The sequence below is a fragment of the Danio rerio genome, chromosome 4 (genome assembly GCF_049306965.1).
Source record: "Danio rerio strain Tuebingen ecotype United States chromosome 4, GRCz12tu, whole genome shotgun sequence".
In the NCBI taxonomy this organism is placed as follows: domain Eukaryota; kingdom Metazoa; phylum Chordata; class Actinopteri; order Cypriniformes; family Danionidae; genus Danio; species Danio rerio.
The window spans coordinates 15,662,882-15,686,708 of record NC_133179.1 but is presented as its reverse complement, the minus strand read 5'-3'; the positions used below and the strand labels follow the sequence as shown (position 1 = coordinate 15,686,708).

At 35.8% G+C, this 23,827-nt stretch overlaps 1 protein-coding gene across 2 annotated transcripts; it reads left to right on the top strand.

Annotated features, from left to right (window-relative positions):
• nrf1 (nuclear respiratory factor 1) lies at positions 1–22,312 on the top strand. 2 transcript variants are annotated; one of them, NM_131680.2, is made up of 11 exons: positions 1–95; positions 2,125–2,374; positions 3,286–3,400; positions 3,972–4,098; positions 4,177–4,320; positions 6,993–7,151; positions 8,346–8,546; positions 9,728–9,829; positions 10,143–10,300; positions 12,908–13,032; positions 20,806–22,312. In NM_131680.2, the coding sequence occupies exons 2-11, from the start codon at positions 2,152–2,154 to the stop codon at positions 20,964–20,966; spliced, it is 1,515 nt and encodes a 504-aa protein (NP_571755.2). In that variant the 5' UTR covers positions 1–95; positions 2,125–2,151; the 3' UTR covers positions 20,967–22,312. The 2 variants fall into 2 exon arrangements, with proteins under 2 accessions (NP_571755.2, NP_001315469.1); NM_001328540.1 differs by having other exon boundaries at positions 10,143–10,330.
• Positions 22,313–23,827: the final 1,515 nt, after the last annotated feature.

Here is a 23,827-nt window from a genome sequence, read left to right as displayed (position 1 = left end):
CGCGCACTCTGCTGCTCGTTCTTTGTCCTCCATTGCAGCTGGTGTTCACAGCTCCGCCGCACCGCGCAGGCCCGAAGTAGCGCAGCCGCTCTGAGGTTAGTGCCCTACCGCGCAATCTCCAGCCATTTCAGCCCTGGCGCAGCCGCACCAAACAACCCGGCAGCGTTTGCCTTTCACACACTCAGATGCAGATCGCGACGATGCGAAACAGAACTGCAGATGATTTCGAGCACTTTTGCCCGGATGGCAATTATTATTTACCCCGCTCAATTTGGGGCAAAAAAAGAATCATGGCGCAGGCGCGGGCCTTTGGCCTAACGTACTGAATTTAGATGTGCAATCGAATCGCTTATGTTTTTTGTCCAGATGCTAAATGGGATTTCAGTGCTTGATAGCTTGTGTCTATATGCTCGATCGCGGAATCGGATTTTGAATGCATGTATTATATCGCATTAGCTTAGCAATGTTATCGATCAGTCGAGTGTTTATATCGCTTTATTCTCAGTCAACAACGGTGCTCGCTTACATTTTATCTAAAAGAGCATTTTAGATGTTTAGCGCTTATCTCAATGATTGTGATCATTAAGAAGTTGAATGGGCGACAGTGTTTAATATTTTACCAACACACTGTCCCATTTCTTTACAGTAATATTTATTCACCATTTGAAAATAACCGCCATTTATGTGTTTGTTATTAATGCTCTAATACACCGGTCTGTATCGCTTCAGATATATTCAAACCTACCTTTTATTATGGCCGTTTATGTTTGTTGAAATGTTCTTTGGTATAATATATTAATGTTTTTTTTAATGATATGGTCATTAAAAGTACCTATTCCAGTGTTTGAGGTCGCTGAATTGAGCAGAATGAATTAGCTGCGTTAGCTTCTGGTTTACGTTATTTATCTTACGTTACGTGTGCACGTTATATACTAACGTTACATTCATAGCACATACGTTTTATTTAATTATTTTACATATGCTTTCGGTCTTAATTTAAACGATTAAAAAAACTATAAATAATATTGATTAGAAAGTTGTAATATGTTTGAACTACACTCCTTGCTGTCAGAGACTTCAATATTTTATTATTCAATAAAAACTTTAAAAAAGGTTTTTATTCTGTGTCGTTCAGTTTGTGTGTCATCTAAAAAACAAAATAACTTCTGGGTGTAAATAATCCTGATGTATTTTTTTTTAATGATTGCACATTGCAAAACTGTACTGATCGTGTATATATGCAGTTAACAACATTAAAAAAAATTGCTAATTATTTTAGGTGAATGCTAGGATGTCAGTATGTCTTACTCCATCTATATTTGCCAAACATTACTGTTTGTATATAAATAAAAAGTTAAATATAAGGGGGACGTATATTGATTTCAAGTAATCTTTTGTGCCCCCTACTGGATTGATTGTTTAAAACAATAATAATATTGAAGTCTGTGAAAATAAAATATACATTTACAACTTAGTTCATACACAATTGTACATTTGGTGATGAAAATAAACAATATTAAAGTTTATTTTTAGCTGAAACCAATGTTTTTGTCTATTGTCTATAGTATCAATTGATCATATACTAGTTACTAAACAGGCAAAACTAAATGAATACCTGTCGCTAATCACAAAACATTATGTTTTAAGAAGTAAAAGGAACCAGTTTTCTGTATTTATGTTCTCCATCCGTGCCTGATCCTATTTAAATTATGCTCCGTTTTAACCATAGTGTATTGTTAGCAGCCAAAGGGGATTCATTTAATTAACCAAATGTTTTAGCTTGATTTCGGACACATTTTGTCATTGCCCATTTCACCTGTATTGACCCAAAGTGAAATGTTTTGTTGTGCTGTTTTAATATACAAAACACATGAATCGCAATCGCGTCATATTAACGGTATACATTATAATAGGGATTCACAGTATATATTTATTAGTAAAATGCGAGTTTGTTATTATAATATAATGCAACGTGTCTCATATTTTATGTGTATTTTAAATGAAAATACAAATTACAATGCATGCCTAACACTTCACAACATACTCAGTTTGACACTTGAATACAACTATGAACGCAAGTCAATCTGTGTGCTAATATCTTGTTTGTGTGTGTGCGTGTCTCAGTGTGTTTGAGTGAAACTGTATCGGGTGATGGAAGACCATACGGTGCATCAGACGGAGCATATGACCACTATCGAGGCCCACGCCGTCTCTCAGCAGGTCGGGCAGGTGCACGTCGCCACATACACAGAGCATGGCATGCTGAGCGCCGACGAGGATTCGCCCTCCTCGCCTGACGATGATGCTTATGATGACTCCGACATCCTCAATTCAACTGGAACAGATGAAGTCACCGCACATCTGGCTGCTGCTGGTAGATTTCTGCACATGCTGCCTCTTATGAAAATTTACTTGTTTGAGTTAGTCTAATATATCATGCATCACAGATTCTGGGTTGAAAGGCTCAATCAGATGCCAAAAGCGAACAAATGGTACTAACACACACAAATATATTGTTGAAAGTCATATCCATGGTTATTCTCTGATGGTCAGACAGTGATTTCTCTTTTGTGATTGGCTAAAATATTGGTGTGTGGGATGCAGCAAATTCAGACACTAATGACTATTGACTTTAATAAATGATATGACTAAACTGGTCATAAATAGCAGCACAGTGACTGCTAGTGATTAGACAGACCACTAGATGGTGCACTTAAACCATAAATAGTCCTATAATGGGCTATATGCACACAGACTTTTAATATTCAGCTTGCCAGCCCTAGAGATTTCAGTCTTTCCATTACAAAATTGGCGCAATTAAGATCTGATTTCTTTAAAAATCAGCGATCTTCACTGCCTGATAGGTATACAATATAAAGTGGGTCTCAGTCCGGACAGGAAGCACTGCATTAAATTCAATTTCCCACTGCCATGCCTTTAAAATATGACAATTTATTTCACTCCATTATTTTCAATGGAGTTTCTGCGCTAGCCTGCTGATCCTGACAGGGCTACTCGGTCGTTCATCTCAATTTACGCTTGAACAACTAAATAAATACTTAAGTCTATTTAACTGAATGTATTGTAATTACATTACAACGTCGATGCTGTGAAAGTAACCTTGTGAAATTGAAAATAGTCACATTAAGCTTTCACCGAAGGTTTATCTTTGGCTGAAAAACACTAGGTGTGCATAGAGCCCATTCAAGATTGAACAGGGGTTTTATAAAATGATTTTTCTGGTTGATACTGTATGTCTAAAAACAGCTGATTTTTCTTTTTCAGGGCCTGTTGGCATGGCAGCAGCTGCCGCTGTGGCAACAGGAAAGAAGCGTAAAAGGCCTCACATCTTTGAATCAAATCCTTCAATCCGTAAAAGACAACAGACGCGCCTGCTTAGGTAAACTTTTTTTTTTTTCATTAAAAATAATATATCATGAATAAAACAACATACATATTATTATTAGTTTGTTTTTGTATTGTAATGCCCAATATTTTAGTCTTTATTATTGTTTTTCTGTTTTAATTTGTTATATTTTTTGTTATATTTTGAATGTGTTTGGTTCTATTATCTTATATTTACATTTTTCTTTACCCAAAACTTCTATATGTTAAAATGGGTTTTGACAGTGTTGTTATAAATTTGTTTTTTCATTTACATTTTACATTTATTTTTGACTTTGACAACATAATTTAAATTTCTTGTTGCAAAAATATACTTTTTATATTGTAATAATATAATATATATATATATAGTATTATAGTTATTTAATCATTATGATTTGAAATGTGTTGAACATTTTTTCTCTCCGTTAAACAGAAATTGGGGGAAAAATAAACAGGGTGCTAATAATTCTGACTTAAACAGCATCTAGTTTGATATAACTTTAGTTTCCAATTACAAAATGAAGCATTTATTAAATCCTTAAATTAATTTAACAGTAACACCATGAGTCTCATTATATCCACAGGAAGCTGAGAGCAACTCTAGACGAATACACAACACGGGTAGGCCAGCAGGCTATTGTTTTATGCATATCTCCCTCTAAACCAAATCCTGTGTTTAGAGTATTTGGAGCGGCACCACTGGAGAATGTGGTGAGTATATTTATTGGGCTTTTCCCTCTTCCTATTATTGTTGTTTCTGATTTAATATCTGGCATGTCATGTAATCAGGTGAGGAAATACAAGAGCATGATTCTGGAGGATCTGGAAAACGCTCTGGCTGAACACGCACCCCCTGGTGGAGGAGAACTCAGCTCTGAACTTCCTCCGCTGACTATTGATGGGATACCAGTGTCTGTGGACAAGATGACACAGGTGGGCAGCAGGTGGCGCTCTGAGCCAGGAGTCAAACTTCTCGGTTTTAGTCTCATTTCATTCTACATTCATCACTTTAACCTTCTTTTTTGGTCAAAGATGAAGCCACATAACTAGAGATGCTCTGATTTTGATTGTCAATATTTTTACAAGGAAATTGAAGAATTCTGATATACATTTCTGATATTTTTTCAAACTTGAAACAAGATTTGTTTTTAAAATACCAGTATTATGAACAAAATGCCTATCTGCATTATTAAAAGCTCAACTATCTACTGAGATTTTTAATTAAAGATAATCACTGCACTGTAATCACAATAAAACAAAGGACATTAAGTACAGATGTTTACTCTAACTTTAAATAGAGATTATCACTGATTAAATTGACACATCCTGCTAATTTGTTCATGACTTTAAAACACGTAAAGCCCCAGAGCTATCGCCTAATATTAGCTGTAATAAAAACCAGCCAAGCACACAAATATTATCCCTACAAAGCTTTTAACGTTGAGTGCAGCACTGAATGGCAGAATAGGAAAACTAACAAATAATTGTTACTTTTTTTAAGTTAATACTGAATATCTTGTGTTTTACTGTGGATGCTTGTGTTGCACTTGTGCATTTATAGACTTTATAGTATGAAATCGTTGCAATGCAGTTAAATGTGTGCAAGTCCGGGCCAGAGATTGTTCAAATTCCAAAAAAAGATTCAAGTTTGAAACAAAAACCATCCTGTTTCAGCTTCTGCCCAGCCAATCGGTGCATCTCCAATCATAACCAGTTCAGCCAGTAGCTTTACCAGCTCACCTATTTCTCATTAGCTTGCTGGAGGTGTGCTGTTAGCGGGTGTCCCTCAGGACAGGCACACCTTGCTTGGCTTGTGGTTGTGGGCAGGTCTGTGCAGGGATCATCAGGTGAAGCTTGTACGCGCCAGTAATTATCTGTCTCATCGTGGCCGGGCACAGAGCTTTCTGATTGGCTCCCAGGTGGATTAAGAGCGGAGCAGGGGGAGGGAAACGGGGGCGTGAGATTCCTCTTAATTCCTTCGCCGCGTAATTAGACCATCTGCACAAACACAAGGAAGAGCCTACAACTCAAGACAGTGTCGTGGACAATCTGTTAAATGACATTAAACTGTTTACTTATCAGCGTTTATTGAGTACATATGGTTAGGTTTCAGCAGTTGTCATTTTGTACGGTGGTATTTTTAAATTCAGGTTTAATTGAATTCGACTATTTACATTTTATGTTATGTAGCTATAAATTATATTCATTTTAGCTATGTAATATTAACATTTAAAATGAAAAAAAAGGTTTATTTTTATGTTTTATTTTGTAAATGAAAAATGCTTCATGATATATAGATAGATAGATAGATAGATAGATAGATAGATAGATAGATAGATAGATAGATAGATAGATAGATAGATAGAAAGATAGACAATTTATTGTTTGCGTTCTTTATTTTTTTCATTTTAGGAACTTCTGTCCATTTATTTTTAGAAGTAATAACATTTATTAAACAATTTTGTGACTGCAGTGCAAAAATCAAGCATTATGGACATTAATTGAAAAAAAAAAAACAGTGTACATTTCAGTGTTACATTTCTATTCTTTAGTTGTATTTGAAAAAAAGAAAATAATGATAGCTCTTTCCCTGAAATCTTTCTACTCCATCCATTCGCCATGTTGTTGTCTGTCACTGTCCAATGTCAGGCTTAAAGGAAGTGTGTTTGTGTTTGTGACACCGAGAGCAGAAGGGAGGGAACTGAGCTCTTTTGGGAGCTGATTTATTCCTCCAAGCCAAATTTAGCCTGTGATGTGGAGGTGAACAGACGTTGCTACAGAGCACTGCAGTTCAATCCCCGTCCTGCCTACGCAATTACCAAGGGCACCGGGGGCACTGGGATGAACGCCCATACAACTCAATGTGGCTTTATACTGTCAATGGCCACTCAAATATAAACAAATTAACACTTTTATTGTAATGTAGGTAACTTAACCATGTAAACCAAACTTAATGTGACAGAAAACGTTTTGTTGAATCTTTTTTACTCTTCATTATTTTCCTTCCAACTGTTTAAGCACACTTTTGCTGTTACATTATAAAGACATCAGAAAATCCTTATTCTATAGATTTTTTTTGTAGTATTATTTTTAACAATTAAAAGGTAATTACATGAGAGAACAACATTTAATTCTGTGTGATCCTTTAGAAATCATTGTAATATGACTTGATACTCCAAAAATGCTGCAATTTGGACGTTTGTAGCATTTTAATTCAAAATTTTCACTCTTTTATTACCCATGTACTATTTCATAAAGTTGTTAATTAAAAAATAATAATTTTACTGACCATATGCTCTTGAACGAGGTCTCATGCATCCACTGTTTTTGTTTTCTGTTTCGTCTACTTAATCTCTAGTAGTCAATGGGACGTGGAGCCTCGCTCATAGATTAACCTTTAAATAGAAACCTAATAGTCTACTTTTAGCTTTTTATAAGCTATTTATGCGGGCAGACTGTCTGCAGGAGGAGGAGGAAATCAATGGCTCGCTGTTTCCAAATTTAGTTTAACGCAGATTTTATTTTCCCAGAGGCCATCATGTGCTCTACTACGTCCACAATAAAGTTTCTGTCGGTCATCGTGCGGTATTTTTGACGGTTTGCAGGCCCAGCTCCGAGCGTTCATTCCAGAAATGCTGAAGTATTCCACAGGCCGAGGGAAGCCCGGCTGGGGGAAAGAGAGTTGCAAGCCCATCTGGTGGCCAGAGGACATTCCCTGGGCCAACGTGCGCAGTGACGTCCGAACAGAGGAGCAGAAACAGAGGGTAGTATTAGATGATTACACTACGACGCTATAAACATTGTGTAAAAATAACAGGAATCATAACCTGGAACCAATTAGCAAAAATAACAGTACATATATATTACATATATACATTGTGTTGATATGAAGAAGACTTAATGGGAGATGGAAACACATTTGTTGAATAAACTTCAACATAATAAACATTACACCCATGTTACTCCATTATAGTCCATTTCAATGTGGTGATGTCATGGTTCCTGCTTGTTGTTAAACTGTTTCCTAACTGTAACAAGAGGCAATTCAATCATAAATTGACATTAAAGCAGCTATCATGATATTATTTATCAACAAGTGGCCATTTTTGAATTTTCAGAAGCTATGGAAATTAAAATTGTAAAACAGAAAGTACGTTAAAACCATTGTTATTGTTTACATCCCTCAAAATTGTCTATACTAAGTTGCCTTGTTTACTGTTGGTTGCTAGGTTACCAATACTACAGTCAGCTGCTCTAACAACCTGATGGAAAGACATAATTTGAGATTATTCTCTCTTTTTTTGAGAACTTCGAAAAGATTTTTATCTACTTTGATCATTTATAATTTATGAATTAAGTAAATAATTCATGAAGAAAAAGACTTTTTGAACGAATCATTAAACAATGACTCAAATGATTCATTTGAAAATGTATCCATTTAGGGAAGAAACACTGCAATGTGTTGCATTTTTGAAGCACCTTGTTCTTTACCATCTTTTTTTGGAAGTAATTTTCTTGAGACAGGAAAATCACGTCAATATTTTGTCAAAAAAAAAAGTGTAAAGTTTTCTGTAAATTCAGTATCACATTTGCTCACTCACGGTTATTGAAGAAAATGGCATTCTTGTTTATGTGATATCACTACTATGTTATCTTATAAAAATTAAAGCGATGTTTTGCACTTTCCTAAATAGTTATAGAAACTTAATAGCTGCATTCTTGTAGGCTTCACTACAATCACTAATAATCTTGTTTTTGAGCTCACATACTGTTAAAACAATTACTGTATTATCATAAATGGTAAAATATTACACACCTACTGATGCCACAGGCTAATAATTGAATAAGCCACACCATCGTTTTGTCATGCCTTTTCATCAACGACATCTGAATTAAAACAAATGAGCTCAAGCTTGCATCATCTTGCCTTACCAAGGGTTTATTTCTATTGGAAACAGGTGTCATGGACGCAGGCCCTGAGGACTATCGTTAAAAACTGCTATAAGCAGCATGGGAGAGAAGACCTGCTCTATGCCTTTGAGGACCAGGTCACCACACAAGTTGCCACAACAGCCACACACAGCATTGCGCACCTGGTGCCGTCACAGACGGTAGTGCAGACGATCAGTAATCCTGATGGAACAGTCTCACTTATACAGGTGAGCTCAGGTCCCAGCACAGGGAACAACTGCACACTTGTTTTTCACTACGCTGTACAGTAGCTGCACTGGAACATTAGAGTACAGTACAGTAAGAGAGTGTGAAATGTTTAGGACTTTTCCGTTAAAGAGCAATATTTTAATTGTGGTCCAATCATATCAATATGTTCTTTTACTTTTCTATCTATTTTTTGTAATCGTGTAATAGTTGTGTCTGTTGTTTATGTCAATATTTTAGTTTAACCAACTGCCTAATGTCAATCAGAATTCTTCAAACTTTGAATAAAATTTTTTTATGGGGCTCATTAAAAGGTTTATATTTTCTGACAAAACCATTATTACTTTTAATATTGTAATAATGGCAAATATGTGTGATTGGTTCTAATGCTTAGTGCTTCAAAAAAGAAAACTGATGCGATTTGTGCAGATCTAAATGGAGTTTTGCTATTCATTCATTTCTAATCCATTCCACTTTAATCAAGAAAACCATAATAGATTTTTTTAAATGGGTTTTTGTTTTTTTCCCACTTTTTTTGTTTGTTTTTTGACCTTAACTTTACACTGAAAAGTCACATATTTACTATTTGTTTTATTAAAACACCTAATGTTTCTAATTTATTGCCATTCCAAAAGTATATACTCTTGTTTAAGGGTCAGTGTTTTTTATTAAAATAATATTACACAATCTAATTTGGTTTAATGTGACAGTAAAAGTAATTATACTGTTAAACAATTTCAATAAATGCTGTTCTTTTAAATCTATGCATCAAGGAATGACTTTTTACACTGAAATTCTAAGCAGCACAATTGTTTTCTACATTGCCCAAATAAATTATTTTTTATCATCAACAAATTAACTTGATATAATAGGATTTCTGAAGAATCGTGCAATGCTGAAGAGGAGCATTATAATATGATATTCACAGAAATGCATTGAAATAGAGAACCGTTTATTTTAGTTTGTGGTAACATTTCACAATTGTACTATTTTGAGCATATTTTTATTCACATAAATGCAACCTAGGTGAGCATGAGAGATGCCTTTGAATTGACCATTTTAAAAAGTATTATAATTAAGCTAATATTATAAATAGTTATAAAGCATGGATTACAATATTAAAATTTAAAACTTTGTTCAAATTACCATGTCCTAACATATAAAATTCATAACTAATCAACAGGTTGGCACTGGAGCTACAGTAGCGACACTGGCAGATGCGTCAGAATTGCCTGGCACAGTGACAGTAGCCCAGGTGAACTACTCCACAGTGACGGATGGAGAGGTACCATTAACACACACAGTTTCTTACCTTAATATTCCACTAGATTGCATCTTTATACACAAATACTATGCATTTACATTACCCTGAAGACTTTTTAGTTATCTATCAAATATTAAATTTAAAAATCATGTTTAAATTTTAATATACAGGTTTTGTGAATTTTATTGATTTATTTCTATTTATATATTTGTGTGTGTATCATCTCTTATTGAAATATGATGTTCTTATCATGTTTATTGATCTTGTCATGTAGTGGCAATAAATAACCTCACATTTCTGCCCTCACATCTCCTATTTTCCCTCTGTCTTTAAGGTGGAGCAGAATTGGGCCACACTTCAGGGAGGCGAGATGACCATCCAAACCACACAAGCGTCAGAGGCCACGCAGGCTGTGGCCTCTTTAGCCGAAGCTGCAGTTGCAGCTTCGCAAGAGATGCAAACCGGGGCAACTGTAACCATGGCCCTCAACAGGTACTCCTTGGAGGGAGCACTGAAGTTTGGGTAGGAAAAAAAAAGAGAAAGGAAATACTGAAGCGCAGGTTTTTGTCTCCGGGGTCTTGTTAACAGGCCTCACCTGAGCCTGTTCTGTTTACCACAAGCAGGTTACAGCAGCAGGCTAGAAATCTCACACAGCAGGAACAATCGCTTCATAGACCAGTCCCACAACAATTAGGCTGAGAAGGCATTGTTTTCTGCTCAGCAGTCTAAATTAAAGCAGTAAATCTAATGTCCGTTCTCTTAGCGCTGTCAGGACAACTGTACATGCAAACGAGAACATGGACTCTATTTGATATATTACTCAAATACTAATTTTCACCACAAAACGGGGGAAAATCATGTTTTCAATGAAAATTCGGTAAACTGGTCTATTTCTTTAGTCAGTTTCTAGCTTTTATTCAAAATGTATTGTATTTAATTGGAAGTTGTCTGCATCACCTTAAATCAAACTCTGTTGTCATAATGAATTGTCTCGTTTCCTAATTTTTACCTTATAGCTTATGGTTGACATTAAGTAGAAGTTGTCACAGTTAATAGTGAAACTAAATTTGACTTTATTCGCATAATCATGACCGTAAATATTTTTCTAAAAGTCGATATTGACACTTCATTTGATAAATATGCCATCATCTCAACTTTCTATGACTTGTCAATTTTGTCTTGGTCAACGTTCAATCATCGACTTAGGGTGCTTTCACACCTGTGAATCGATTCAGTTGTTCCGAAACAGAGATTACAATTGTTACATTGTTGCTCTTTGCTCTTGGAGTGGTTCGCTTTCACACTGCAAAGTTTCTAATCGGACCAAAAGAGCTAAAACGCGTCACGTGCGAGTAAACTCTCCTCACATTGGTCAGTGTCAGGGTTTATTTTGCAGCGTCCCGCTAAGCTGTCAGGAGAGGTGGTAGTTTGGTGGTGATTGACAGGGTGCATGCGCGCGACGTGTCTGGGGAGAGATGCGGTGGGGAGGGGTGAGAAGGGTGCGCGACTGCCTATTTGAGGACCTGGAGGGAGACGCGAGATTACCGGGAGATCATCACTTGTTTGCGGGCATACGGAGACTCGCGAAACTTCCCACCCCACTCATAATTCTCTTTTCATATAGCCGTAAGCCTATTACATATCCATAAAACACTGTGACATAACCGCGCTCGGATAGGATCGTTTTCTCACTACAATCGAACCGCTCCAGGGTTCGTTTCAATCGAGCCGAGACCACCTCATTCAAGCGATCTCGGAGCGATTACTTTGGCGCGGAACAGATCGCGTTCACATATACCAAACGAACCGCGCTAACTGGGCAAACGAGATACGTTCCAAAACAAAAGTGTAGGTGTGAAAGCACATTAGTATATCATAATTACTCCTCATAATTTTCACTTTAGATTAAAACTGACACTATACCATAAATGATATAATTATAGCATATCATGTCAGCTGGAATCCAGCATTAGCATGTCCTTTTTTACAACCATGTCCTTTTTTCATAATTTTTATCACAGAATCATGTCCAAATTGCTACGATATTGGGCTGCACAATATTGGAAAAATCTTTTATTTTATTTTTAAATTATTTTTCTGCTATATGAAAATAATTTGACCAGATGGCATGAATAGCTAAGTTTAGAAAGAAATCGTTAATTTAGATTGACTAGTATTATTTTCTAAGGGTGTGAATCATGTAGGCCTATATAAAAATAAACAAATTGCAAGCGAAAATAATTTCAATAGAGCAACAAAAAACATAAAGTAAAACAAACAAGGCTTTATGGTTTTCCAGAGAGTCAAACAGTATTGACGATGGCAAGGATCACCAAACTTGTTCCTGGAGGGCCGGTGTCCTGCAGATTTTAGCTCCAACCCTAATCAAACACACCTGAACAAGCTAATGAAGGTCTTACAGGTACACTTGAAACTCCCAGGCAGGTGTGTTGAGGCAAGTTGGCGCTAAACCCCGCAGGGCACCGGACCTCCAGGAATGAGATTGGTGACCCCAGATGTATGGAAAAAAACATTAAAATGTAAAATAATACTTTATAGTCTTCATCGTATATTAATTCAGTAAAATAATTCCTCATTATAGTTATTAATTTGCGTTTTTGCGCCTGAATGCTTAAAACGATGTAGAAATGCCTTATTCTTAACTGTTGCTGATAAACTATAATCCCAATTCAGCATTTCATATCTTGCGATGTGACTATTGTGGACACACACATTGCGATTATTGATGCTGAAACGATATATTATCGTGCAGCCCTAATTGACATCTTCATTTGAATTTACCCATTTGACTTCTCATAATAATGTCATAAATATGGATAACCAAAGTATGTTGTTTTAAATAAACTCTCATACCTTTTTTTTTCAAAATGGTATCACCAGGGTCAGAAGAACTTAAGTAGAACAGCGATTATTATTTTCTGTTCCCTCAGAACAATATTTTTTTCCCAAGAGTGACCTCTTACACTAGGGGGCAGTACACGCCAGTACTAATCAATACACCTCAACCCTTATATAAAGCATTGTATCTTTAAAAAAACAATGTTACTAATTTCTTATTTCATTTGTGTGTGTGTACAGTGAAGCAGCAGCTCACGCAGTAGCGACATTAGCAGAAGCGACTCTTCAAGGCGGAGGACAGATCGTGTTAGCAGGAGAAACGGCTGCTGCAGTCGGAGCGTTAACTGGAGTTCCGGATGGCAGTGGTACAAACATCTTCTACACATCACACACAATCACATATACACTCGCTGGGTGTTACTAAAATACATAAATGCATAACATCCACTTTTGTCATCATACGTGTAGGTATGTGGAGGGATGTTACGCATGTATTGTAAGGTGTGTGAGAGCACGAAGAAGGCCGCAGAGGTCTGTTTTAATCCCTGGGGTGTTTGTGGGACAGATGGTGTGTGTGTGTGTGTGACCTGTGTCACAGACTCCAGCCTCTACACTTCACGCTAATCCTCGCTTTGCCTCAAACACTAAGCGCTCTGCATATGCACGGCAGACTCCAGAACTGGTGCTTACACATGCATTAGAAGCCGTGTTTCTGTCGGATAGCAGCGCTAATGTGCACTGGAGGCATTTGTGACGGTGTAGGATGACGTGTTCACTCTTTTAGACATGATACACGAAGATAGATTGAAGGGAGATAGGAAATTATGGTAGATTTAAGTCTTTTCATTATCTATTGGTGATTTCTAATGCCAGTGGAAATGAAACAATTTAATTTTGATTTAAGACTACATAAATCATTGCCCACTGATATTCAAATGTTACAGTTTACAAGCAGGTGTTATTCCAGGGTGTCCACGGAGTCTTAAAAAGTATTATAAGTTGATAAATCAATTATGAGGAAAATTAAGATTCTTAAAAGGTATTAAAAAGTCTTACTTGTGTTTTTTCGAGGTCTTAAATTTTTGTTCAAGCATTGTCCAAAGTGTTTGACTCCAAAAAAGCATAAATATATTTATTTTCCGCCTTATATTAACAATGGCGTGCTCACTCCATGCGATTGGCATTTCCGGCCAAGCTCCTCCATCCGTGAGATGTAATTTGCAACAAACGCTGGACAGTGATGTGATGCTCTCCGCATGTAGCAAAACCATAGAGTGAAACAGACTGCAAAATGGGAAAATATAAGTTTGCTTACTCCTGGTTGGAGAAAGACGAGTTTAAACAGTGGCTGAAGCCTGTCGCTGAAAACAGCCACTTAATTTATTCTTTAAAGCTTTGTTTCTTCCGAGCTTATCTGAGTTCTGTTGCATGCTTGTGCTCCATTGATTTATTTAACTACAACTGTTTATTAAGTTAAAGGTTTGATACTGTTTAGAACTGGAAGTGGCGATGAGGTCTTACAATATTCAGAGAAGGTCTTTAGAAAAGTCTTAAAAAGGAATTTCAAATATCTTTGGGATTCCTGCTTATACAGTACTCTTTATTCATTAACATTAGTTAACAATGTTGAGGTGAACTAATAAAAAATGTACACTTAAAGCAGTTATTGATCATGTCAATGTTAATTTCAACAAATATTAATAAACTGTTATAATCAGTTATCTGTTTTATATTGTAAGCTTACATGCGCTAACAGTAAATAATGCTAAAAAATGATTAAATACTATAACTATTGTTGATTGTCATATGTTCTTGAAATTGCCTCAGTTATAATTAACTAATAGAACCTAATCGTAAAAGTGCTACTTAAATTATATAGGAAAATATTATTACAATGTTATGTTATACTAATATTATGTTATGTTAGTGTTATCGGATAGCAAATCATTTAAAATTTACAACAATTCTATAGCAGTGAAACCAATCAATCAAAAAGTTAGAAAATAAACACTTTAAAAAAGATTTTAAATGCTAAAAGTTTAGTATTTAAATGTAAAAAATTGTAATATTTTTAATGTCTAAAAGTAAATGTATGCAGCAAAGCAGGAATAGTGCAAGAAATGTATCATACTTCATCATATCAGTTAAACTAATAAACTAAAAAAATTAGAAAATATCACTTAAAATTTTTTTAAAATGCTAAAATTGGATTTATGCAGCAAAGCATGAATAGTATCAAAAATGTGTCTTAAGTGCTGTACTTTAATTATGATGTGTCAGTTTTGACTCTTACATAATTATGACTGCATGTCATAAATTTGACTTTAGTAATAATGTACTACAATAATTTTTCAATTTTAATCTTACAATCAATACAGTGCATCATTTATTTATATAATAATAAACACTTATTATCAGTTCACTTATATGAGGAAATGTGCATTAAGAAAGTACAAGCCGTCCATTTAGAATGTGTTTGAAGGTTTCCACTTAAAATATCCAATATGACATTTATCACAGCTTGTCAAATTTGCCCCTATTTGTGAGTGTGTAAAAAAACAACATTTGTTTTTAAAAGAAAATGAGCTGCAGCGTTAAAGAAAAGGGCAGAGCCTTTACAGACTATTCTGACAGAAACAACAAAAAAGCCAATCTCATGTAGCAGTGTAGGTAATGACTGTAGAGGATTCAAGCTTTAAGGCTCATGCACACTGGAACAATTATTGGTCATAAATTGGACTTTTAAAAAATTATAACACACTGCAATCACTTTAAAATATTAATCTTGCAATCAATATAGTGCATCATTTATTTATATAATAATAAACACTAATAATTAGTTCACTTATTAGGGAACATGCATTAAGAAAGTACATGGTGTCCATTTAGAATGTGTTTGTAAGTTTCCGCTGAAAATGTCCAACATAACATTTATCACAGCTTGTCAAATTTGCCCCTATTTGAGAGTGTGTAAAAAACATATTTTTAAAAGTAAATAAGCTGGGGCAGAGCCTTTACAGACTATTCTGACAGAAACAACAAAATAAGCCAATCTCATGTAGCAGTGAAGGTAATGACCAGTAGTTTATTGAAGCTTTTAGGCTCATGCACACAATTATTGGTCATAAATTGTTCCTTTTAGTAATTATAATGTACTGCAATCACTTTAAAATATTAGTCCTGCAATCAATTAAGTGCATCATTTATTTATATAATAATAAACACTAATAATTAGTTCAGTTATATGAGAGAATGTGCATTACGCAACTACACGGCATCCATTTGAACATAATGTTCTTTTTAAAATGGGCCTCATTAATACCTGATCATTTCTCAGTGACCCTTCTTACCTAGTGTCCTTGATTACTTCATTGCCCCTAGTGACCAAAAGGAAACTCCTCCCCCTTCTAACCCCTGAGGAACCCTCTTAAAGGGCTTTGATCCTCTCCATTATCAGTGCATAGTCTAATCACAGAGCCAGCTGTCAGCACCGGGAAGCCCGGTCTATAAAACACATGACATTAAGAGAATAGGCTGTATTCAAACATAAAAGCTGATTAGCAGGAATTAAGACTACATTTAAAGACATGGGCGTCAGGCCTTTCCCCAAATATACGACCACGGGTGTGATTTGAGAGCTAGATTTCTAAGTAATTCTAAATATGAATGAAAGGCTATTTAAAGGGGACATGCCTAGTGTGCGAATAATACAGCTGTTTTTGGTAATTTTAATTGTGTAATACATGCTTTAGTGAATCAAATATATGTGTTTATTTAAATTACATCTAATTTACGTATTAAATGTATTTAAGTTTTCAGTGTTTTGTGGGATAGGCTATTTAGTGTGTTCTGACCTGATTAGCTATTTCGGCTTACTTTAGGACAAACTATGCAAACAATACATCTAATTTGATGTTACTTATAGGCAATATGTAGAAACAAATACCTATTTTATGAGAAAACATCTTGTGAAATCTTACGGTGTGTATCGGTGCTTTAAATCTGCCGGTTTCAGACTATTGAATGACATTTATCTTGCATGGACTGATTGGTGTGATTATGCATTCACAATGGTATGAACCGTTATAGGGGTGGTCAAATGGATGTCTTTTATATTGATTATTAATATTATCATTTAAAAGTACAGCTCGGAGTGAACTTTTTCTCAGTTTCAATGGACTGAGTCACCATACATGTTGTTTTGACGTCCTTCAGGGGGATCAAGCCTTAATTAGTAGGGTCAATCCACCCCAAACCCCCCTGTAATTCGCACCCTAGACATTCCCTTTTTTGCAAGATGCAAGATTACACTTAAACAATCCAAAAAAAATAGTAATGGTATCGGTTTCAGTACCATTATATTGTCATTAAAAAATGCACTCATATAGGAGACTAAATATTACATATAATTTATTTAATGCCTAAAAATACGTATGCGTGGATGTCATCATGTGACAGCGTGGAGGAAAAAGAGTGTGGAAAGATGGCAAGTCACGCACGAAATGACCTGGTTTTAATAAAGAACACAACTCTTGCACTTTGGCAGTGTTTTGGGTTTCGACCAAATGAAAGGAAGAGGCGGTAAATGCAGACGAGGTAATTTGCAAATTGTGCAACAAACTAATAACTGCAACGGATGGAAATAGCTCGAATCTAAGGTCGCATATAAGGTATTCAGTTTCTGAATGGTTTAGGCACAAGCCAACAGTTTGGTGACTCTGTCTGAGCCTTATGTCATAATTGTTTTATTATTCACGGTAATACCGTATACTGAGGTAAAATAGCAAGGAGGTTTGACGGAATCAAAATTTGGATACAGCCCAAGCCTACACAGAAGACATCAAAGCAACTTTTTTACTATTAATATTGAATGAAAAGGACATAAATATGACAAACTGTGAAATACTTTCCACTTTTTCCTTTTAAATTTTTATAACAAGACAAAATAATATAATAAATAATTAATGAATTATAAAATAATGATAAATAGCGTAACTTATGATAAATAGCCTAAATAATAATAATAACAATAGTAAAAAATACCATGGGATAGTCTTTGTGGTTTGGCATGCAGTGTTAAACTAGCTGACCAATAGGATTGGGGCTTTAGTTCATACGCCTTGAGCTGCTGACGTTACAGTTAAACATGTCTTGGTGTAGCTTGTAACTTTTCCGAAAAACGCTGGCAATACGAATGAGCGATTAAACGTTATACATGTTCAAACCCGTGTCTGACAGAAATAGAGAAGAACAACTTATAAACTGCACCAAGATTATTTAGATGTTGTGGAAGAAACTTAATATAACCCCACTGACTAGCATATTACTGCTCTATTCCAATGTACAGGCCATTGCAAACAAACATTACACTAATATTAAAATGATACGAGTTTAATTCAAATTAATATCTTAATTGACCGTCTGTTGATGTCTTAACTTTTTGTGAATGAAGTTAGGTTGTGTTTGGTAAGAGGATGCCACTTTATGCAACTTTGTCTTTACACAAGTAACCCTTCTTAGAGGAAGCCAGTACAGAGAATGTTAGTACATCCCTTTTCCTATATACGTAACCAAGTCCCAGAGAGCCGTCTCTTCCCAAAATGAGGCCCTCACTTTAAGCTGAGCAATTAACCCTAATTTACGCTTTGGCATGGGGAGGATTGGGAGAGAGCGCAGTCAACAACAAGACACTTGACGGACAGCCGGCGTTTATTGACCTCATTCAATCAGTGAAATGGCAGCGCGGGTGCAGCTTTGAAGTGGCTGGTCAGAGGTAATCGTGACTGATTTATGTTTCCTGCTCCACTCTTTTTTTCAGTCTGCAGATCTGGTAGAAGCCCTCAATGTCAGACTGATTGAGGGTTTGTAGGCACTTCACTTGAAAAAACAATGCTTACAAACTCCCGGTCAATTATGCGAGAGACAGTGTGATTACAAGAAATCAGTCACTTGTGCAACACGTGGATGCTCTTTTTCTTTGAAAGAAAGCATAATTTTTACTGAAATATTACAGGTCGTTTATCATTATTATTACTTCACATGTAAGCATAAATGATACATCGAGTACACCTCATTTTGAAAATGAATATGTTTATCCACTTCTCAGTGGTTATAGGCAATATATATTGGTGCATTTAAACAAAACAGATTTATTAAACAGATATATTTATTAAAATAATATTTTAGCCACCAAACAGAATTAGAAATAGAAAGATAATACAATTTAATTCAAGCTAAATATTGCCAAAAAAAATACAGCCGACAAAATTTCAACAAATTAAAAAAATTTACTTCTTGATTTTTTTCCCCTCCTTTTTTAAAATTTGTATTTAATATTTTTCCATAACATAAATTTGGGTGTACTAGTTTTTGGACCGACAAGTTATTTTGTTAGATAAGCTTCAGATTTGGCTTCAATGCTGACTAATCTAATGTATATGCACACATATAATATTAAAAATACTATTAAAACTAATAAAAATATGAATTTAAAAGATAGATTTATGAGCGGTTTACTAAGATAGATTTATGAGGGGTGTACTTATATATGCTGAGCACTGCATACACTACATAAAATGTTTTGATGGCAATTTAATCTCTTACAACTTTTGAATAATTTAATCAAAATTTCCATCCATCCATTTTTCCACCGCTTATCCTGGGCCGGGTTGCCAGAGCAGCAGTCTCAGCAGGGAGCCCAAGACTTCCCTTTCAAATCAAATAAAATACCTATTAAAATATTTAGTACTGGTCAGAATAAGTACGTTGCTTCATTTTTACATAAATATATTAGTTACATTAAATTACAGAACATTATTTCCCCCATATTTTCATTATTTCTTATTGTTTTTATATAAACATGTATTTTTTTATTGTAATAACTATTCGGTTTGCATTTTATATCATTCATATTTACAATAATTAGTATCAGCCTTATTATGTGATGAATGCTGTTAAACAGGATTATTGAGATTCACTTTATGTGAAAGAGTTCTGGGAGATAAAAAGTGCTTATTTATTTTTAAAAAATCATTTATTTATTGTTCATTTGTTTGCTTAATCAGTAAAAATGGATGATTTACTTCAGTAATACTGTGTCTGTATTAAAAGATATCTCAAAACCATAAAATACTATGAGATTGATTTGTTTGAAACTTGAGCTATTACTTGAGATGTTGGGACAGTTGTGCATCCTAGCACTATTTTAAGTGTAAAACTTGCTTTAAAAAAACTTAATTCACAAATCCAACCCCCTTCAGAAACATACTAGTAACCTACATAACCTTAAAACTTACTGAACACATTAACCAATCGCTGTTAGTTCTGACCTTCCTCTTTTTATGGCCCTAATGGATTGGCCAACCTCTGCCCCCCTGTGACTGCAGCAGTAATCCAGACTGCTCCACTCACAGCTGGGTTCGGAAACAGAGGTAGATTGAGGGGTTTACCTAGAGTCAGAGACTGGGAGAGAGAGAGAAATGGAAGCTGGGAGCGGCTGCCTCAATTACTCCATTGTTCCGCATTGCAGTGTGATGCAGTCGCCCTGCCCTCGGCCCTCGTTCTAGGGCTGGCCCTCAGCACGCACCGCCCCAAACTCTCAACATGGCTGTCCGAGGTGGCCTCATCCAACCTGCCCTCCCTCCGGTTGTCTCAAATGACAAGCTACGCACATCCCAAACCAGCGATGACGGCATCACAGTTGCATCTAATAGCGGTTATATCCACCGATGGCTTGGTCTGCGATGCGGAATTTTTTGCGAATGTTGTAGAACTTTCCGATTAAGTTGCCTTTAAGATAAATGACTTTGCAATAATAAACATCGGTGGACAAATAGGGGGATGGAAACGTAGCTGCTGTTTCTCAACCACGTTCCTGAAGAATTTTCCATGTCTCATCAACCAAACACAACTGATTTAGATCATCAGCAGAGACTGAAAGACCTGTAATGGGTGTGAAAGACCCGTAATGACATCCAAAACATGCAGTGCTGCTTGTCCTTTAAGAACGTGGTTGAGAAACTGAAATGGACAATGCTCAAACATTTTAATTTTGCACATGAAGCAAGTTAGATAGGAAGCATGGCAATCGTTGTAAACAAACCTAACGGCTCTTTTTTTTTTTGTGTGTTTTACCCTAGGTCTCGTCCAAATTCCAGTCAGCATGTATCAGACTGTGGTCACCAGTTTGGCCCAGGGCAATCGGCCCGTTCAGGTGGCAATGGCTCCCGTAACGACTCGAATCGACAACACGATGACTCTTGACGGGCAGGCGGTGGAAGTGGTGACCCTGGAACAGTGACATACTCTACCCCTGCAGGTGTGCGGGACAGGAACTTCAGCGCCTATGTGAAGTAGCTGCTGGAATATGGTGTAAAGAATAATATTTGAGCCTGTTCTCATGTCTGCAGGGGTGTGTAGGGGTTGTCTCGTTATTGTTATTCATTTTCATTTTGTTTGTTTTTTTACGCTGTACCCCCAATTTGTTGTCTTATTTTCATCATAGTGTTAAATTCATTAACGTTAGTTTCGTTTCTCTTTTTTTTTTTTAGCTGGTGTTTGACAAATGTAATGCAGAGGATACTTAGAATTACCAATTATTTCTTTCTGTACGATTACAAGAAAAGAAAAACCTCAGTCCAAATTTTCTGCCTTCAAAACTGGCGCAATTTGTTCATTTCTCCCCCGTGTATATGGCATTATGTTGGTCATTCTTAATGCGTTTTCTCCTCAGTTTTTATGTACATATTATATATATTGTGAACCATCTTGTGCCATATTTGAATAATTTCATTAATATATTGTGTATATTGCATTACAATTTTAGTGTTAGATCCCATTGACTACTGAGATATGCATGGTTTTTTTTTTTTTTTTTGTAAGTCTGTACAATGTAGTTTTCTTTGTATGCATTTCACATAATTCCCATTGTAAAAAAAAAAATTGTATGATCTCGAATGATGTGGTATATCGAATGAGACCACCGTTTCCTGCCGGTACAGATTTGAACTTTCAGAACTCTCAGTGCTATCTATAGACTATTCACTAAATTGTACTATTAATCGATTGCTATAAATGTCAGTATGACAAGGATGAAGATGTAGCACTCCATATCGTTCAGCTTTTATACTTCAGAAAACAGAGAGCTTTACATATTCATGGTATGTCCGCATTTTGGAAACTGATCCTGTTATGAAACTGCTAGGGAAAATGTTTTATTTATTTTTTATTTATTTTGGTTTGTTTAGATGTGCGCTCATATCTTTTGAATAAGACACATGGGAAAAGGTTTAGATATGATGTAGGATGTATTCGAATTCTAATGTTATCGCAAAGTGAAATACCCATAAATTCATATCTCTTTCTTTATCTCCCAAGCTCTTGTATTGTTTCTACAGTGCAATTTTGGATGTTTTGTTACTGTTTCTTCCACCCGTGATCCACTCTGTCGAGTTTCCAGCTCCTTCATCGGTTCGAATTTTTATAGCTCACACAAATGAGAGGCTTTTTATGTGAAATTTGTAAAATATATACGGTTTGATGAAACCAAACCCTCCCGTGTTGCTGGTGCAAAATGATGGTGACATTGGCAAACTTTGTCTTTCCCTTTTTATCCAGTCTTGGAAATAAAATGGCCACTATTCAGAATTCTGCTTTGGGAAATTATTACAGAAACATGCTCTTATGATATAAATACTACATACATTTATATTACGGATTCACTTAATTGCGTTTTTATTCTTCATTGTGCCTTTATAATTCTTTAAACTTCAGAAATATATGAAGTTTATAGCTGTTTTGGTCATTATGTTCATACCATGCCTGTACATTACCATCAAGAAATAGCTATATTCGTCATCTTGCATTTATATTTATGCATTTTATAGATCTTTTTCACAAGAGTGAGATTGGATGCAGTGCTTAATGTATCCATTCATTTTCCAGTAATCAAACCTATGAACTTGAAGGTACTAATACTATAATTTTTTTATTTGATCTATAGATCAAACCCATGACCTTGCTAGGATTTGAATTTATATTCTTGGTTTTGCTGACCCAAGGAATCAAACCTATGATCTTGGTGTTGCAAACACAAGCCACAGTGTTTGAGTTGAGAATCAAACTTATAACTTAACTGTTACTAAGAATTGGCCTTGTTGGTTCTGGCCATGGGAATTGAATCCATGGCCTAACACAATGCACTACTGTTTAAGTTGGGAATCAAATCCATGACTTAACTGTTGCTAGAAATTGAACCCATTACCATGTTGCTCATTATTGTTGGAATTGAATTAATGCACTACTGTTTGAGTTGGGAATCAAACTCATTGCCCGAGGGTTGCAGACAATAGGGAAACAAACTTATTACCTTGGTGTTACTAACATCTTGCTCTACTGTTTGAGTTGGGAATCAAACCCACGATCTTTGTATTGCTGAGAAATGAACCCGCATTCTTTGGGTTTCTACTCCTTTGAGTCAAACCCATGACGCTGTTGTTGGAGTCGGGAATCGAATACATCCAATACATAGTGTTGCTGACCCTTGGAGACAAAACTGCAACCTTGCTGTTGTCTTACCATTGGAATTGAAACTAGGACTTTACACCTTGCTCTACTTGTGTTGGAGTTGGGAATCGAAGCCATTGGCCTAGTGTTGCAGACAACGGGGGAAAAAAAACGTATAACCTTAGAACCAACATTGTGCTCTACTGTTTGACTTGGAAATCAATCTCATAACATTTGTATTGCTTGAACATGAACCCGCATTCTTTGGGTTTCTGCACTTGGGAGTCAAATTCATGAGACTGGTGTTGGAGTTGGGAATCAAACCCATTACCCTGGTGTTGCAAGCAATAGGAATTAAACTCATAACCTTGGAGTTGCAAACATCGTGCTCTACTGTTGACTTGGAAATCAATCCCACAAGATTTGTATTGCTGGGAAATGAACCCGCATTCTTTGGGTTTCTGCCTGGGAGTCCAACCTATGACACTGGTGTTGGAGTTGGGAATCAAACACATAGCCTTAGTATTGCTAACCCTAGGAAACAAAACTGTACCCATGCTGTGGTTATTACCGACAACACAAACCATATTGCACTCAAATTTGAGTCCAAAAATCAATATGTAAGTTTCTAATCTGTGTACACCATTTTACGTCAAG